At 34.8% G+C, this 20,337-nt stretch overlaps 1 protein-coding gene across 2 annotated transcripts in view; it reads right to left on the bottom strand.

The window, feature by feature from the left end:
• Positions 1 to 514: 514 nt before the first annotated feature.
• The window catches only part of LOC145556951 (THO complex subunit 2-like), a 41,623-nt gene continuing 21,800 nt past the window's right edge, over positions 515 to 20,337 (bottom strand). The window contains exons 19-33 of one of the 2 annotated variants that reach the window (XM_081618485.1): positions 17,402 to 17,529; positions 14,058 to 14,154; positions 13,842 to 13,970; positions 12,096 to 12,199; positions 11,601 to 11,781; positions 11,349 to 11,491; positions 10,507 to 11,113; positions 10,323 to 10,427; positions 8,441 to 8,596; positions 8,268 to 8,348; positions 8,094 to 8,178; positions 7,777 to 8,024; positions 4,970 to 6,142; positions 2,787 to 3,112; positions 515 to 1,156 (exon numbers count right to left, since the gene is read on the bottom strand). In XM_081618485.1, the coding sequence (XP_081474611.1) occupies positions 1,087 to 1,156; positions 2,787 to 3,112; positions 4,970 to 6,142; positions 7,777 to 8,024; positions 8,094 to 8,178; positions 8,268 to 8,348; positions 8,441 to 8,596; positions 10,323 to 10,427; positions 10,507 to 11,113; positions 11,349 to 11,491; positions 11,601 to 11,781; positions 12,096 to 12,199; positions 13,842 to 13,970; positions 14,058 to 14,154; positions 17,402 to 17,529 (3,633 nt within the window). In that variant the 3' untranslated portion in view covers positions 515 to 1,086. Of the gene's footprint in view, positions 1,157 to 2,786; positions 3,113 to 4,969; positions 6,143 to 7,776; positions 8,179 to 8,267; positions 8,349 to 8,440; positions 8,597 to 10,322; positions 10,428 to 10,506; positions 11,114 to 11,348; positions 11,492 to 11,600; positions 11,782 to 12,095; positions 12,200 to 13,841; positions 13,971 to 14,057; positions 14,155 to 17,401; positions 17,530 to 20,337 lie in introns of both variants that reach the window. The other variant, XM_081618484.1, reaches the window with a different exon arrangement.

Raw genomic sequence — 20,337 nt, 5'->3', positions numbered from 1 at the left:
TTTCATATTATTTGCAACGATTTAGATATTTTTCCCCTATTTTATGTCAAATTGTTGCAAATAATATAAAACTGAGGTAATAGTTTGGTGGTTAACTATTCTGAAAAAGGAGGGCAGACACATTCAGAAATCAGGTTAATGGTTGTTGACATTTTTTAATTCAACAGTGGATGCAACTTTAAAAAAGACAAGGCCATGCCCAAGCATAGTATGACACAACTTTTAGACGAGAGCGAGACAAGGAGCAGGGCCATGCCATCCCTTTAGCCATAGCCACCAACAAATTTCGGTAGTGGGCTGGTGGCTATGGCTAAAGGGATTGGCTTTGGTAGGTGTGGTTGTGGTTTGGATTCAGTTAGAGGGGAAGGAAGGGTTAGGAGAGATGATAGAAGGGTAAACACTACCAAACATAGTAGTGTTGCGAGTAATTAGACAATTTCCTATAAGATGATAATAAAAAGTAAAAACAGAGATACTATAATGAAATAACATAACTAATTATTATTTCAGGGTGTATGAACACTTGTATATAGAGGCAATAAGATAAGCCATAAAAATTATCAAAATTGCCGGTTGTTGAATATACATATATATATACAAAACAGGAACATATTTCTATTCAAATAATTTGTTGGACTTAAAATCTAATAGAACATAATTTTTAAATAGTACATACCTCCTGAGTATGTCCTCTTCCCTTGTGCAATATTGAGGTTAACACAAGCAGTAGCACAGCAGTCTCAAGCAATGGCAAGAGAATCCAGCTTTGCTTGATCTCCATTAGCTGAATTTCAATGATCAAAATCATGATCATTCATAAACTTCAATTTCGGGAAATTCCAAATCCCGCTATGTTACAGTTGTAATTAGTATCAGGACACTGCTCAAACAACTTAACTAAAAGATCCAGCTACAATAATGTTCACATAAGAGATCTCCCTACATTTGGGTCAAACTGAAGATGCAGATTCTTACTAGAATTAAACACTGGACAAATTCTTAACATCGCAGGAGATGATCCGATAATAATGACCACTTGGTCTCAATCAGCAACACACTGAAAACAGGCATTCTGATCACGTGAAATCATTTCCTGTGTCTGCGTTTTGCTTCTGCTCTCAGTCTTTTCTCATCCTCCCAATCACGTTCGTACATTCTGTCACATGCTTATTAAGGTATAAAACATTGTACAGCTAAAGGATCGCATAGATCAATAAAAAAACAGAAAGCAATAGTATAGTTAAGAAAAGCAGCATCTAAACAATTATTGTTACATTTCTTATTAGATAGTGATACAAAGTATTTGTTTCAAAAAGCAGCATGCTCAAAATTTTACTTTCTCCATTCTACAATATTAGTGCTTTACGCTTCCCAACACACAACTTTGACGATTAATAAGTTTAATTCACAATAAGTATATAACAAAATTGATATTTTGAAAGTATAAATTCAGACAAATCTAACAATACACTCCGTACTACGATTCTCCTTGCGTATAAATCATAATAAATGGCCAAACAAGAGCATGTGAATAGTGAAAAAGTCAATATGGTGCAATATCTGTAGAATGGAGGAAGTATATGGTAGCCACACCTCATAGAACTATACTGTCACTGGTACCTACCACATACAGAATTTGCTAATATATGCATCATTATGATATAGTCACAATGGCACAGCAGCAAAAACTTCAGACATACCCAATTACCTACACATGTCATAATTAACTCAATTTACAATAAATTGCAATAGGAAAACTACCTACATTTTATAGTTTATACCAGTGTGAGGTTAATGCCTCATGATTTTAAGGTGTAAACAAGAAGCTGCATGATGCTCACTGCCCTCAATTATTTCATACTGGTCGTCTAGCACTGCTATATTGATCTTTGATTTCTATAATTAAGGCAAACAAAATCATGTGATATTTTTTTAAATAAATTAAATATTGATTAAAATTACATAAATATTTTAAAATTATGCATTTTTAACAGATATGAAATATTTCTATAATTTTTTAGCAACAGAATGTAAGCATTCTTTTTCTAGTTGACCTAGAGTTGAGTTATCAAATTTGAGACAAGCTTCATAATTTCAACCTAGTGAGTAGAACTTGAGTTTCAGCCTGCTTCATCAAAATCCCTAAGTCAGAGGATAAAGAATGCAGTAATTATCCATAGAAACACAGTAATTTTTTTTAGAGATTACAAACACTAGAGCACAGTAGAATTAGAACTGGCTTCCCAAACCTTCAAAGAGAAAACTAAGTTCTTCAGTAGTCAGCAAGCTTTTACAGTTCTTCATTCTTCTAATTGGGCTCCCTAGTAAATTTATGATATAATCGCAGTCATAATAGCTGCAACGAGACTAGAGCACGCAAAGAAAAGACAGATTTTCGCAATACATTCTACTTTATAAAGGAGTATGATTTTCTACCTTATTAATTATTTTATTTGTATAATGGCTAAACACTTCATCCCTAACATACTCTTCTCCTTAATGTTTTTTAAGGCTTTACTAATTTGAATTTCCAAAAAGTCACTACTATCAAAATTTCCAATGCGTTCAAAAACAGTTCTCTAGTTCTCACTTGATCTTTCTCACTCTCACTCTTACAATTTACTATTCACTTTTATTAACATTCTTAATTTCCACGTGAAGCCTTAGCATAAATAACATAAAGTGGGGATTATATTCGAAAAGACTAACATGAGAGTGCACAAAGAATTACGAAAAAAATCTGGTAACATTTGTAAATCAAAGCGCAGAAGACATAAAAAGGATACGGGTCAACATCACGTCGTACCATCTTGCTTGGTGGTTCTTTTACATGCATCCTCATACCTGGTTCCTCAAAGTATGCTGGACGCTGAACCATTGTACCTTTTCGATCTCCTCTTTCCCTGGCATCATACGCCTGTGCAATGCCCATGGAAATTGGGGGTGGTGGAGCAACAGGGGAATACTCACCAGGTTCCCCACCAGGAATATGCTCCCTTTTAAGTTTCCGTCTTTTTGAGGCTGCAGTTGAATCAATTTCCTCTTTCAAAAGGTTTGCTCTATCCCTGTCCCGTTCTCTTTCTTTCTCCTTCTCCCTTTCTCTCTCCTCTACCTTCAACAATGAAGATATTAGGTCATTTCGTAGCAGAATGCAATGAGGCACGCATAAAAGTAACCTTGAAAAGAAAAATTAGCAGCAAAGAAGGGAGTCAAGGGACTCATTTTTCTGTCTTTTCAATGTATCAAATGCCTTTTTACAAGGCCACAAAAAACTAAATTCAACCTAGTATTTGTATCTAATAGCTAATGGCCAAAAATACCATTATGGAATGACAATTAAACAATTAGTCATTCAACATTAGCCAAATTGCCAATATGATATGACACAATAAACAGTTAATATGAAAAACCAGGACGTAACAAAACGCAAGCATTCAGAAATCCTTTTCAGTACATATAATTTACATCTATTGAGTTCCACATTAATCAATGCGTAACATTGTTATGGAATTATGGTCTTTATGATTTCCTAATAAGCTCATTTCATTTCAATAAATATTTTAGAAATCAGTAATGTTAAGTGAATCCATTATGTTTGCCAGACATTGCACAAAAAAGAACAAATGTCATACCAGAAACCCCACAACTTAGTCATTAGCCCATTCAAGTTTGCATGGTAATAAACTAGCTCATTCAAGTGACGATGTCAAAACACCCACCTACCAGATATAGCACCTACAAAAACCCTAAATAGTGAAACTAACAGAAGTAGCCAAGATGCACAAGAAACAGATTGGACAAGTAGGTAGCAAGATGAATTCGATAAAAACATTACGTTATTACTTAATACTATTTTTGAAATTTACAGAATTAGAAACACAAGTCTTGTACTGAACAGCTCATTTCACATTATGTATCCAATAATTAATTCTTCACATATTGTTATGCGATAGGCTGCTTAATGACAGTCTCAATGATACACACCAGAGCCACGCTATTGAATACACCAAAAAGCTCGTTATTTCACACGTAGGAAAAACTGATAGGTCAATAAATGTAATATCCTGTTTTGAATAGGTCAATAATGCATCGGACGGCTCTATATGACGATTCATGTTAGCGACCCAAAATCATTTTGGGACTAAGGCTTTGTTGTAGGTAATCTGAAAAAATCCAGTAACATGGTAGTATAAAAAGGTTTGTTGCCCATATGTATCTTTTATGATTGAAATTCATTGAACTTGAATTTTCCCAGCTTTCTATTAATTGTCACTCATATTTTCCCTTTTGTCACTTCTCCCTCTTAATATAGTACTTAGTACTGCAAAAGAATGAAGGGGGAAAAAAAAGATAAATATATATAGATAAATAAAAGAAAAATGATTAATGAAAGATATAGGCAACTACACATGTGCCTCACGGCAAGTTTTATGGCTGTATTACAGATCAAGTAACAAATAAAGAAAATTTTATGGCTGTATTACAGATTAAGTAAAGCATATAATATTATAATTGCGCTAAGCATGTTTTTGACACATCTCAAGTTCATCGATGGCAAGCAGCCATCCCCACTAAAGCAACATCAAAGAGCAACACATAATATTAAACATATAGCAAGGCCAAAATCGCCTAGTTTAGCTGATGATACTTCCTCTGTTCCACAATTATTGCTCCATGTTGACTATACACTATTCACGAACTCTCTTTGACCGTCTATTGTGATTTATACATAAATAAATATAAACATGTGGGATCTTTTTAGATTCATCTCAATTTATACATCTAAATATCAGCATTTTATAACATTTACATAATGAGATTTACAAATATAAATGGTCAATGTGGAATAAAAGAAGTATTTTCCTTGCTAGCTGTTTTGTAATCATTTTTATTAATTAGCTAAAATTCATTGCAATAATTAGTCAATTGAGACTTTAGTAACAGCAAATGATTGATTGTCATTACATACCTTCATCGAAGAAATCTCCCGTTCTTCACGCTTTCTATCTCTGAATTCGTCTTCTCTTCTACGCCTGGAATCATCTTGCACAGTCAACAGGCTTTCCTCTGACCGTCTACGTTCTTTTTCATCATGTTTAGGGGAAAGCCTTTGGGCATGCCTAGTGGTTGGCAATCTTCTTTCAGCATCATCATCTCTTCGATTAGCATTTACAGATTGTGGAACCACATGAGGTGGTAAAGGGGGTGGAGGTGGCAAATTCTGACAATGAAACCGATCATCATTATGAGATTTATCACCAGATACTTCATTGTAACGCAATTTAAGTCTATCATCCTTGCTTCTTTCATCCCTGGTTTTGTCATTAAGGCCATCAAAACCCCTTTCAATCCTTCGATCTGGTACTTTGTCAACAGAGCGCTCTCTTCCATACCGTTCCATTGATCTGTCTCTCGCCTTTTCAGAAATATCATCACCCCGGAGTTTATCACTGCGCTCGGATCTATCTCTGTAGTCCCTCTCATATTTTTCACTATTTTTCTCCTTTGTCCTATCAACATGTTTATCAGCAACCCAACCTAAAGCTGATTCCTCAGTCCCTGACTTATCCAACTCTGAAGAGTAGGATTTATCGATAACTTTTTGCTCAACTATTTTCTCCCGATCGGCTAATCGAAGATCAACATCCGTATCTCTCACATCAAAATCACCTTTCCTCCGTTTATGTAGCCTATCTGGTTCTTCTGCAGGACTAGTTCTTTTTTGTTGTCTTTCTACAGCCCTCCCACCAGTATCATGCTTCGGAGAGTGAGCTGAACGGGCATGTGAAGGCCGAGGAAAATCAGATTGATCTGTGCCATCATCCCTCAAAGAACCCCTTAAATTAGAGGGTTTTGTGGATCCAACTTCTCCCCTCAATTCACTAGCTTCTAAGTCAACTCTAGTGGAAGATGCCAAGCCTTTAGATGAAGGAGCTGAATTACCATTTACAACAGATGCAGACAAAACAGCAGCTTGCCCAGTTTGCCTGCCTTCTATAAGATGGCTTCCATGATCTCTATCACTTGCAGATGCACCACCTGTTCTGCTACCAACCTTGGCTGACTTTGCCTCATCTTTAAGCTCTTGTTTAAGTTGCTTTGAACCAGCTCCAGCTGAGGTACGTTTAGCAGCAGTTTTTTGCTGTACAAACATAATCCAAATCAGACATTAATTTTTCTCTTTTTTGATAATCAAGGGATGATAGATCAGGATCTGTGCAGAATTTGTTAACTACTCCCTCCGTTTTTAAATACTTGCTCCACTTTCCTTTCCCGGCAGTTTTTAAATACTTGCTCCATTTCCTTATTTGGAAAGCTTTTACAATATTTAATTAATTTCTCTCACCAAGTGGACCCAACAATATTAATTCCATATTCTCTCTCCTTCAATTCTCTCCACTACTTTTGGGTTTTTACAATTTTTTATTCTTCCACCAACCCCACTACCTCTGTATTTTATTACTTTCTCTAATTTCTCCTAAAACTCCGCGCATGGAGAAATGGAGCAAGTATTTAAAAACGGAACGAGTAAGACTTAAAGAAGACAAGAAAATCCAATGTTGAACGCCTTAATTGACTAAAGTTATGGCTAATCCTGGAAGACTTCTTAAACAAATATCTTATTAATGATCTAACCCAAATGCTCCCAAACAAGGCATGATAGTTACGACAGGTAGATATTTCCCATAACTCAAGAGAAAAATGAATTTGCAGGCTTGCAGCCATAAGGAAGCGATTTGTTTAGTGAATCAAAAACAAGTTTATGGATAAACTAAAATCTACAAGAAGCATTTTTACCAAAAGAATGGAAATACACACACATACCAACTACTAGAGTTCAGGACACGACTCACAAGGAGTGCTCTGCAACAAGAGAATTTTGTTTCCACCATAACAACTGCTAGTGTTCAGAACACAACATACTAACTCGTTGCATCTACTTTAATTGTATGCCTTGCAAAGTTGTCAGAATCAGGACTATACTTCGGATTGCTAAAGCTATTTAAAATCAGAACATAATAAGATTATATGTATTTGTTAAAAATATCATTATACCATTGAATATTAAGTATGCAGGTCTTGCCCAAAAACTTTCTTTCTGTTAGCCGCTCTATCTTTCTTATATCATATTTTTAGCACCGACGACATCAACTCTTTATGTTAAGGTATTAAAGGTATAGAGTAATATACATGGCTTGCTTGTACTTCGTAGCTCTGAATTTGTTACAATTAATTCCAGATCATGTAATCATACAAGAAACTAATTAGTTAATAACATTAGAAGTAATTTCATCACAGGTTGTTATTGTAGAATTGAATCATAAAATCATAGGATCCTAAGATTCTACAATGTTAAAATTATACAATACTACTTGAATCAGGATCAGGCAATTGATGCATATTTTGAGAACATAGAATCATAACATTCTAAGTTTCAAATCATGATTCTAAAAACCATGATGTCAACTAAGGCAAGATCTAGAAACACTTAATGTATGGAAATGCTACCATAGAAATGAGTTAATAATCTTGGCTTTCTCAGCACTGGACTAAGAGACCAATTAGAAAGTGCATACCAAGGAAGCTAGACAATAATATGAACAGGTTCTTTTACCAAGATGCCAGGCTTTAAGTGAGATACTTTTTGAAAGATTAAGGTAACTAAGGTTACAGAAAGCCACTAATAAATGTTTCTGCTTCAAGTTAATACTTCATTTCCAATTTAAGTGGATACCAAGGACTGGTGTAACGATTAAGGGAGAATATAGGCAATACCTCACTGTCTGTAGATAACTTTAACACTCCTTTGGCATTGTTTTCATCCCCAGTCTTGTTTGAAGGCTCATCTACCTGCTTTTGACTATCTACTGATCGTGACACTCCCACCTGCGCTCCTGTTGGCTGCACATCTGACCCATTTGCAATTGAACCACCTTTTTTAGCATTTCCTGAAACATTTTCAGGTCTTTCTGACTTGGCATCTGCAATCTTCACTCGAAATGCTTGATCTTTCAGGGAATTCCCTGAATCCAAAGGCTGAGCTTCAGAGGAAACTCTTCCCCCAGTAGTTTCACTTTGAGAAGCACCATTACCTGTGGAAGATTTTGGAGCGACAGACGGTGCAGGTTTCAGTTCAAGATATCCCATCCCAAACTCATCTTCAGTAACCCATGACGGCTGAAATCGAACGTACTTTGTAAAAATTCCAATTATTTAAGATAATGAGTGACTATGAGCTACTCCATTGCACTGCCCAATTTATTTACCTTTCTAGCAGCTAAAGCAGCTGCAACACCAGTGGCTAGAACCTTCAAATCTTCTCTCTCTTCACCTTTAATTTTTGCCACCTATAGAAAAGGCAAGAAAACTACACTTTAAAATGTATTTGTACAAACATCAACTTACAAATATAGAAATGTTCAAAGATTGTGTTACTCACTCGTTTCTCAATGTTAATTCCACTTTTCCTAGTAACTGGAAATACACTTGTTATTTTTGTCAACACGATGAGTGCATTTCGAATTTCCATATATTCTGCAGATTCCAAGCACTGTATCAACAGTCGGGTGATTCTTTGACTCCATTTCCAATGCACCTTCACATTAAGAAAATGCAAATGAGTATCCTGTCCTATTATAAAGCAAGGAAATAGCTACCATACACAACGGTTAGTGGCTTTTCAAGGAAACATTAGTCACCGCCAATCACCAAATAGAAGACGTCATAATAAAAGAATATGTTATGGATCGACATAGCTTACACAAAAATAAAAGGTGAAATGTGAGGATTAGAAGATGAAGCTTGACTGTTTTATATACATGGAATAAGCAATAAAAAAAGATAGTTACAGCTCTTACCTGCCTTAGACTTAATAATTTACAACTCTTCATAATATTCAAAATTAGAAAAAATAATAAATAAATAAAACGATTTTTTCTTCATGTACCCCCGAGTTTCCAGTTTATTCATCATATACCTTGGAATTTATTTAAATGCACCATATACCCCCAAGTTTTTTTAAAAAATGCATTATGTACCCTTAATGACTATTAATAGATAGCTATGTTCGTCAATAGATTAAATTATGCCCCAAAACCACCTCACTTACATTCCCTTATCCCCGCAACCACCCTCTCTCCCTACCTTCCACTACCCCCCGAAACTACACTCTCCCCCCCCCCCCCTCCCGCACCACCGAAACCCAGATCTCCTTCCCCCACCCCGAAATCAATCATATTATTAAGGAAGGGGTGGGGAAGGAAATCTGAGGGTGAGATAAGGGATCGGGGGTGGTTTCAAAGGCATAATAAAACTTCACTCAAAGTCGTTATTATTATAGAATGCATTTTTGTAAAAACTCGGGGGTATATCGTATATGGAAAATTTTAAAATTCCAAGGGTATGAAGACAATGGCCTTGTTTGGCAAATGGCTGTTGGCGGTTGGCTGTTGGCTGGTTCACTTGGCTTGTTTGACCAGCTGGAATGTTTGGTTGTTTATAATGGCTTTTGAAATTGGCTGTTTAAGCTGGGTGTTTATAAAAGTGTTTGGTAAATTAATTGTTGGTTGTTTATTAGATAAATTGTGGGCCAACTAGCCAAAAGCCAACAAAAAAGCTACTCAAAGGAGCTTTTTCATTTTGGCTTAAAAGCCAGCTTTTTCGCTGACTAAAAAGCCAATTACCAAACACATTTTTTGGCTGTTTGACCACCTAAAAAAGCCAAAAGCCAAAAGCTAACCAAAAAGCCAGTTACCAAACATGGCCAATAAGCTCATAACTCAAGGGTTTGGTAAAAAAATTTAAATAAAAAAATTATTAAAAAAATCACTAATTCAAAACTCTCTACATTATTCAACATGATCTATCTCCCCCCCCCCCCCCCCCCCTCCACCCACCCTATTCTCCTCTATTTAAACAACTAATTTGTTAAGGGAGTTATTACTTCTACTTGATTGACTCGTCTAACCATATTTAAACTTATCTTATATGCATTTGTGAGCCTGTAGGAACTTATTAAATTATTTTGTTTGACTTTATCATATATACATCTATTTTATCTAGGCTAAGTCACACCATGTAGCTTGTGTTTTAGGTATTTTCCTTATGTAACCCTCACACTTTCACACAAAAATAAACAGGTGCAGATGAGGGAGGAGGGGTATTGAGGAAGACATATCCACAACTAGTTCAACTAAAAACACAAGTGTCCAGTGCATTGGTTTGTGAACACATGTGCGTCAACATAAGCAAATTCTCTCAAGCCAAAATTTAAGAATACCGAAATAAACAAGAACCCATCACAGCCCCAGATTGAAATTCACCTTAATGAACTGGCCATATGTAACCCGCTGACTATTGGGGTATCTATAATAAACTGCAAACCCAGGCATGTTACCACATTCACGTTCATAGACTGATTCATCACTCTGAAACCAAACAACCAACATATTAAAATCCAAATCGGGAGCAAACAACAAAATTATATAAATATAGTAAAATAGCTACCTTCCAATGGTACGCAATTTTTAGCGTTTCAAACAAAAATCTGCCAAGTCTACCAGCCTCATAGTCAGTACAGCAGCATATCATTGGATGTAAAGTTTTGCAGATTAAAACATCGAGATGGTTGACTGTGTTGAAAAAAGGTGTGCCCAAGGAGTGAAGAGTATGGACAAACTTTGCACAATAAACAGCATCTGGCATGCTGAAAATACAGCGTGGAAAAATACATCGCTGTAGAAACTCCATGTTTATCTTTAATGTATCAGGACAAGAGCTCAACCACTTATCTTTTTCATTTGCAAGCCTCCTTTGCACAGAAGCGACATTCTCTTCATGTTTTTGGAGCTCACTTGTGAGACGATCCAATGACTCTTGAATCCTTTCTTTATCTTTCTTCCGTTTGGCGATTGCAGAGCCTGAATTATCAGAGAGCTCTTCCAGAGCCTTTAGGGAAGCATGCTGTTTTGCAATCTCAGATTCATAGCGACTCCGAGGAACATAAAGGTCATATAATGTCAGACCCCAGAAAGTTGCATACAAATCTGGAGACAGGCTGTTCCATGCTTTAGCTGGCAACATAGTTCTAACTGTATCGAGAAGAAAAGACCACCTGCAGAATTTACAATCAATTGATGCACTGGATTTTCAAAATATACAAAACATAAAAATTAAAAAAATAAAAAGGATAGCATTCTGGCGTGAGGATCAAAGGTGTTGATCAGAACCTCATAGCAGTAGAGAGGGCACAATTGTCAACAATGAGAAAAAAGACATCACAAATTTAAAATGCACACCACAACTGGTCAACTGGAAACCAAATGATACAGGCAATGAGAAAGTAATACCTCACTGGATTGCGTGGAGGTCCAAGATCCAAAACCAGTTCGCCAGCATCACTTGGCACATCACGATCACATAAAGGCCAAGAGACAGAGCTATGTTTACACTTAAAAAGCCTCATAACTGGTCGATAGATCAAGAAGATAACCTACAACATGTAACACAATGTATTAATTATATATAAAACTATATAAAACAGTAATAATTGACCAATTATTGAAATCCCCTGCCCTCGTCATCTTGAAGAGTGGACATACCTCTGGATCAAGATGGTATAGATGAACAAGATCATCAAGAGTAGGTACTAGTTGTGCATATGCAGTTACTGGACTGACAGCATTACAAAGAAAATCCACATACTGAAGGAGTACCCCATGGCACCTGTCAAATTGCTCACTAAGCATTTTTATATAAGGTGCATCTGCATTGGTAACAACCCTGCAAAAGTAAATCAATAAAGGAAACACCACATGATTTAACATAAAAATAAATAAATAAAGGAAAAAGGCAATTTAAAACAAAAAAAAAAGAAAAGAAAAGAAAAGAAAGATAACAATTTAGCAAGGACATGTAAACCTTGTACAAGAAAGAAATAACTAGCAGAAGGTTAAAACACAATGAGTGCCCAACTAAAGATACATTTGGTAAAGTGTACCTGCTAAAGAAAACACCAACCCAGGTACTAAAAGTAAACACTCAGCCTAACAAAGGAAAGTAAAGAAAATACTTCACTGCAGAGAAGAATGGCTTACAGAGAACGGTGCTGTGCAATTAGCACCAACAGAGGGATAGCCAGCTTTGGTTCTTCCTTTGGAACTAAGGAATCCCTCAGTCGGTTAGTAGATTTGACTAGTGCCTGCAAGATATGTGATAGTCAACACGAATACACGTCAGCATCTCCAATAAGTCCCCAAGTGGATAAAATTACACTTCGCTAGAATAACCAGATTGATTGGTGGCAGAAAGAATGAGAAATACAAAGTAAAAACCATCTAAGTTTGCTCAAAAGCAAGCGATAACTAAACAACAAAACAGAATGGGAATAAAAGGAGAGACTGTCAACAGAACAGAAAGAGACTCCTAACAAATAATATCAGATGAAGGCACCAAATTTAAGACAAGTGAGAAGATCATTGATAAAAACATTCTAAAGACTGATCGCTAGAATCAAGAAAATAATCCATGAAATAACGTCGTAACACAAAGCCCCCTTTGGTGGAAACTTGAACGAGCAGAGGTTTAAAAATTTTGAGTTCTGACCAAATGCAAAGAACTAACCTATTATCAAGACAGCAATTCAGGCATTGGGTTCAATGTTAGTGGCTCAATACAGGCTCTTGCCGTAGAGGGATCTCCATCACATCTGTTTCTCACGTATATTTTTTTACTTCTATAGTGATCACTATGATAATACTTATAAGGAATACTCCTTTATAATAAACTCTGAAGTGGGAAGACAATACCAACCTACCACAATATTTATAATAACGTTGTATCTAATTTTTCCCCTTGTTCAAGAGACATCCTGGGCACATATTTCCAGTGCACCCGACTTGTACCCATCCCCCTCCCGTGCCTGATATTGGAAACGACATAAAGTCGTCATACCCATGCTTCATAGCTCTAAATTTCACCACAAATACCTGTGTCTTAGCACTTGAAGATGTATACATGTCTGACAATTCTAATTTTGTACGAATAACAAGGCCAAAAACCCCTCCCCCCTATCACAACCTATCAGGTAAACAGGCGACTCTTTTCAGTGCATAAATTTTTTGAAAAACCAAAAGGATAAGCTGACTAGAGCAAAAACCAATAAAACAAAAGTTAAAAGTCAAAGTCAAAGTCAAAGAGCCAATCAGTGAACTAGGTAGTAACTTCAACAGGTCAAAATTAACAAGACGGCATTAGCTTTGCAAAGAGCTACAAGTTAAAAAAAAAAAGAGAAACCAGACCCCCAAAGATACAACAGAACAACCTATATAAATGCAAGTTATTGGTTAGTTAATCCATCAAAAATGTACTGTAGGACAACAAAACATCCAGGAATTGAATTTTCTTCAATAATCATAATAAATTTATTTAATACAATCTTATAAAGAAAACAATCACTGTTAAACAGCTTTCGAATGAACCATATCTCATATTAAACCGTAACTAAGGTCCAGATAAGGGATGCAAATGAATCTACCTGAATACTTTGCATAATAATGGCTCCTGAACCACCAGCTCTATGCATTATCATGGGGCAAAATTACAAAAGCACCCCCTTTCAAGTTTACAACTATTCTTTTTTGTTCAATTATTTATTTATACATAGTATAATAATAACATAAAATTAATCACTGCCTCAAACAAGAATTCTTATAAAGCCTTAGTATATTAAAAGTTCACATGTGTTCAGTTTTTCTTCTACCAAAATAGCTTACACTCTTAGTAATACTTTACCAGATTACACTTGTTTTCTCAAATAGAAAAACCATCTCTAGAATCATCACCTTATTGTTTCGGCTAATGCCATAAGAAGTGGCTAGATATCGCAAAGTCTCTCCACCTGCCATGGAATCCAGCTGCTCCTCAGTCATGTTTTCCGTGTATTGAACATTTGCCATTTGTTGTATCAACTCCTAGAAAGAGCATTACCAGATGTATGAAAAAAGGCTCTTTAATATTATTCATGTCCACAGACTTCTTTGAAACGTTATAAAGTATACCTGCAGTAGAAGTAGTTCAATTCCTTTACCCCTTTTCAATTGATTGACAAGGTATTGAAACAGACCTCTCAGCTCCATTGAAGGGTACTTCTTGCATCTGTAACAATCAACAAATCAGGAACAAATTTAGGCATGAAAAAAGCATGGTAATAACAAAAATTAGATCCTATAACTACAACTTAGTAGGTGCTAATGATGTTAAAGTAAGAAAAACAAAGCAGTCTGTTAAAGAGTGCATCAAAAAAGCATCAACAGATAGATGAGGCTGATGTAACATATATATGCAAAAAAAGCTCAGCTATACTGTTACAAGGAAAAGTCTTTTGTTATGTGTAATAGCTTAACTTTGGTAAGTCAACAATTTAATCAAATGTTTTTCCAGTTGAATATTAAACTGCATTAACAAAATTCAGAATTTTATTCAATGACAAAGAAATACTTCTTTCATTCTCATAATATTCCAACATTGGAAAATCAAGCTTCCCAAAACACCTCTAACCTCTAATATTTAATTACATAATGATAACAATTATAAAAAGTTGATACTTGCGAGTAATTCAACAAGACCTCGCATGACTATGACTTTCCTTGAATGTAAATCCCAATATTTAGTTCAAAGAGGACTGTAGAATATTGTCTAAAGTACAACCTTCAATATTTTAGAAACAGAGGATGTATTAAATAAAGGGTTTCACCAAGTATAGCCCAAAATAGTATAAAGGAACATGATTCAAAGAATACATCATACGGTGTACTTTGATGGTAAATATTACCTCAGCTATTCTTTACACACTATTTTTTACACTTGGCTATGTAGAAAATAATTCTAGTAACGCTTTTTGCTGAATTATAAAAGTAGATACTACAAAACTAGCAACAAATCAAACAAGACCCCACATATTATCCATTTATTTATGTCAAAAAGACACAACGTTAAGAAAATTTCACCAGGATTTCCAAATGAAACAAACAAGGACTCCGACATGGAATAGTGAACGGATAGTTAACCTCCCCAGTTGTTCTCTTGCAGTCAGTGTTGTATGAATATATCATCATACTTCAACAACCTAAATTTTGTTTGGTTGACAGATCCAAAAATCCCATCCTTCCAAAATTCAATAATAATTGCTTTTTCAAAACACACTTCAGCTCCTTCTTTGATGGAGTTAATCTATATGCCATGATAAAGGAGAGCAGAAGAAGAATAGTAATAATCACAAAAACCAACTGGTATAGCACCTCTGTATATCTTCTCAACCAAGAGCAACACAACAATAACACTAGAAGATGTAACACTAGAAGACCTTAAATCTTTGACATCCAAAGCCATTGGCTCTTATCACTCATATATATTTAGGGTTTTATGAATAGCTCGTCAAACCAGGAAGTACGGAGGTTTAATATAGAGTTAGTAACAAGAAAAATTAAAGGGCTCTTTAATTACTGAATTATATCCAATTCACTCCTTTCTTCGCTTCAGAAGGACTTCATGTCTATTGTAAAAGTAGGCAGATCATCTACCCCACGATTTCACAAGTCAAGCTCAAAGAAGAATGTTAGGACTCATTCCTATGAGCTTCCTTCAAATGATCTACAAACTCGAATATGGTCAGAGAGTTTGTTGATACACCAATAAATGGAAGCCTCCTGTGAAGTGCCACCCACTTGTAGAAGAAAGTTAACACAAGCACACCATTTCCCAAAAAGATACAAAGCCAACCAGCCAAATAAGGTGCCTTTAAATAGAAGAAATAAACTCACCACTAGCCAGCCTACTGAACCCTTAAGAAGTAATGAATCCAAAACAAACTTTCCATTCCTAGGCTGGCACACTTACAGCTGGGATACCTTAATACTTTCAGAAACGCAATGAAGAATGGATTTTTGGAAATTACCACCATATGTAAGAAATTGAACAGACCACCAACCACTTCTCCGCATATCTAGTCTGAGTGCCACTTTTTATAAAGGAATGCCCTTAAACAAAAGCAAGGTCTCTCTTGGGACTTAACCACGAGATTTTTTGGTGGGAAAAAAGAGGCCAAAACTACAAACCAAAGAAACATGATGGAGAGCAGATGTTGGTTTTATATTTTGAGTCCACTCCAAATTTGGCAAAAAATATTTACCAGCACAAGTGCACCCACTTACTAAAAACGGCTCCATCAAGTATTTATTTCCAGCAGTGACAAATCTCAAAGTATCTACATCAACTGTATGAGGATCAACAGCCCTTCTCATATGGGCTTCATTTAATCTCATTCAGCAGAAACACTACAGCTCATACAGTCCAGAAATATAGCAATACTTCAATTCCTCAAACAGATCTGACATCTTGAAACCTGATCATAACATGGACTTAATTTAAAAAGTAGACCATTAAGAAAGAGAAGCCTGGAAATTCCATTGACCCCACCTCAGACCTTAATCACATAGCAGCAAGCCAAAAACACCTAGTGGGAAGTTTGAGAAGCCATAACAAGTAATAAGGAAGCTCTCTTGCCAAGCCACCAATTATCACCCTGATACCCTCTGCAAGGAAATTATTTATCAACAATGCTATGTGACCTTACAATTCAGATATGCCTAGAAGCAAGCATTGAAAGGATATCAGTGTAATAGACTAATCTTAGTCTATAACAATCAGCCAGGGCATTTACACGAGATTTGGGATGCTGAAACATGTTTCCAGTAATAAAACTAAGATACCCATAGTAACTTCCAGCTGTCAGTCATAGTCACATATACAGTCTTATGATTCATAGCAGATTAACAGGGGGCAAGCTTTCATTGACAAATCATATGAATATTTCCAGCAAAAAGTATACTTGAAAAGAACTTCTATCAAACACTACTAAAAAAACCTTGAAATCAGAATTTTCAGAAATATGCACATATACAATATTATACTCCCTCCATTATGAACATTTGACTACGTAATGTAGACTCTTGCTTCTAGGAATTTTTTTTAAAAGTGAATGGGTGTAAGAAAAAGGACAAAAAAAAAAAGAAAAAAGAAAAAAAAAATAAATAAAAAAAAAAAAAAAAAAAAAAAAAACTAAGAGAATTGAGTAACAAGCAGGTGGATGTAACAAATAGAGTTAAATAAAATAAGTGACAGTGTGTAGAAAGGGGTAAATAGTGCAGGGAAGAGAGGTAAGGTAGTAAAAGGGGTTTGACAAAAATATGAATAAAGAAAAAGTGAGTCAAATTTACTTCAACCCAAAACCAAAAGCGAATGGAACTTTCGGGAACAGAATACACACACACACACACACACACACACACAAAATAAATAAATAAATAAAATAAAATAAAATAAAAAAGGCAAAAAACACACATACAGATGTCCCCAAAAAGAAGCCAGAGATTGAAGCCAATCTGACAAGTTAAGCCCATCGTCTTTCAGCTTTTCACGACCACTTTGCGCCAGTCTCTCTATCACAACATATTCCAAGACATCATACTCCAACTGCAAGAAAATAATTTGAAAAGATATAAAACCAGAAGAGCAGCGGTAAATGTATAGAAATACAATTCTATTACCTCAACAGGAAGACAACCAAATATCTAAACCAACCTAAATTGTAATATATCCCCAAGTTTTACAAACAGTGACAGCCAAGAGTAGATCAAATCAAGGATGTCACAAAATAAATTGAATAGAAAAGAGCATTATTCTCATAACAGACACCCAAGTACAGATCAATCTACAAGATTTCAATTGTAGACACCTAGAAATTCTCTCTCCCTCGTCCGTGCATAATGTCTGATGATACAACTTTACTCCTTGTTTTTTAATATGCAATAGTTTCCAAAGGCGGCCCCTTTTGTTAATGTAAAACTCTACATTTTTCCAGCGTATCACTCCTCTTATGGTCCCCACGAATACTATTAAATCAACAATTAAGCCACTGTCTCTTTTTTATATACTACCACCGTTTCATATTATTTGCAACACTTGCCAAAAATGGATGTGTCATATTTATTTGCAATATTGCAACAAATATTTTCTCTCCCTTTCAGTTGTCATTCTCTCTCTCTCTCTCTCTCTCTCTCTCTCTCTCTCTCTCCCCTCATCACATGCATTTCTATCTTTCTCTCTCCATTTAACACTCACAAACAAATTTTGTCTAGGAGTATGTGGAACCGTCCACAGTAACAGAGGTAGTAATCTTTCCAACAAACCCCACATATAATTAATACAACAAATTCAACTCAACCACCCAAAACTCGGCGGTGGGAGGGAAGGTAAAACAATTCCGTTAAAAAAATAAATAAATAAAAAGGAGACCTACTTAAATTGATTCAAATAAAAATAAATAAATAAAAAAAGGCGTCAAAGAATTGTTAAAAAGTCAGTCCAATTCACCAAAATACCCAATACTTTTACTCTTTATGAGCCTTACTAGGGCTAAAATAGATTAAACTAGATTTTCAGCACATGCGATCAGTTTTTTTGTAAATATTTTTTGCAATATCTAACAAATTTTAAATTTTTTGCTATTCTAATTTTGTGTACTTAAATGTAAGGTAGATTTTTTTAATTAATTTTAAAATTATTTGATTAATTTTTCTCAGTCATTATTTGCTTAAGTTTATAGAAATAAATTATGAAAATATCACTTATATCAAAAGATAATTTTTAGTTTTTCAAACAATTTAAACCATAAATTACTATTTGATGTTTTCAAATAATTCTTAAATCTCATTCATTACTTTTGCATAGATGGCGAATGAATTTTTTAATTCTATAATAAAATATAAATCTAATTTTTCATTAGTCATAATAATACTTTTGCTTATGTGGCACCTCAAATGCTTCCGAAAAATGCCTATGGCGAATGAATTTTTAATTCTATAATAAAATATAAATCTAATTTTTCATTGGTCTAAATAATACTTTTGCTTATGTGGCACCACAAAATGCTTCCGAAAAATGATATGGCGAATGAATTTTTAATTCTATAATAAAATATAAATCTAATTTTTCAATGGTCAAAATAATACTTTTGCTTATGTGGCACTCCAAATGCTTCCGAAAAATGCTTATGGCGAATGAATTTTTTAATTCCATAATAAAATATAAATCTAATTTTTCATTAGTTAAAATAATACTTTTGCTTAAGTGGCACCCCAAATGCTTCCCAAAAATGCCTACTTTATTTATATATCAAATTATAATTACAAAAAAAAAATAAGAAAACAAATTTATTTATTTTTTTTAAAAAAAAAATAAGAACCTATGCCCAGTGCTTTGCAAAGCTGATATGTGACAGACCTACACCCCAACAACAGTGGGCAGGTCTGCACTTCATGTCTGAGTGGAGACACCCCCACGCAAACTAGCTGAAAGAGGGGATATACATTGCGTGAGGACTGTGAGCAAAGCCTCCATGCACAGTGGAAGGCAACATTTTTTAAAAGCACATTCAAACTAGTTTTCCTATATCTGTATAAGGATCAACCCCCACGTCAATTTAGAATCTATCAGTAACCAGAGTTCAACACATTTCAGATAAACCCTGATTTCACAATACCTTATGTTCCTCCAAGTAATTTCAAGGCTCATTCGAATGATGAATCCTAGACAACAACTCATAATTTCTTAGGGCCCTTATCAATTCATTTATTTTCAAATTAAACCGCCTCACAGCGTCAATTCTTCTTATCCTTATTTTATTGATCATACTGATTAATTCAAATGTATCCTTTAATTTGATTATCATACTTGTCTATTTTGAAAAGCACGTAATTTGCTTACTAGGCTTGATGCCCTTGTAATTTGTGTTGAGAATAGTGGAAGCGAACACACAATCAATAGGCAATATTATATAACAAAATAGGTAAGATCCCTTGCCATGCACGCTGATTTATAGTTATAAATTATTACGCTCTCCGTTTTTAAATACTTGCAACATTTCTCCTAAACACATACTTCGATACTAATTTTTTATCAATAATATCTTTAATTATCAATAATTATAAATTCTAATAATTGAAAATTAATTATCTATTCATTGAGACGATTCCAAGAAATACCCACAAGACTACATATTCTCTTACGTATAAGTCACAAAAATAAGTCAAAGTAGGACACATGAATAGTACAAAAAGTAGAAATGGAGCAAGTACTTAAAAAACAGAGGGATTAGTCGACAAGTATTATAATCATAAATTATTAGTCAAGGAATAATAAAACTATAAAAGTATGCAATAGGTTGATATGGCTTATGCATTTTTTAATTGTAACTTCTAATACACAACTAAAATAAAAGTA

The sequence above is a fragment of the Chenopodium album genome, chromosome 1, assembly GCF_948465745.1.
Source record: "Chenopodium album chromosome 1, dcCheAlbu1.1, whole genome shotgun sequence".
In the NCBI taxonomy this organism is placed as follows: domain Eukaryota; kingdom Viridiplantae; phylum Streptophyta; class Magnoliopsida; order Caryophyllales; family Amaranthaceae; genus Chenopodium; species Chenopodium album.
The sequence above is the reverse complement of the archived record's forward strand: the minus strand, read 5'-3'. Positions and strand labels throughout refer to the sequence as shown.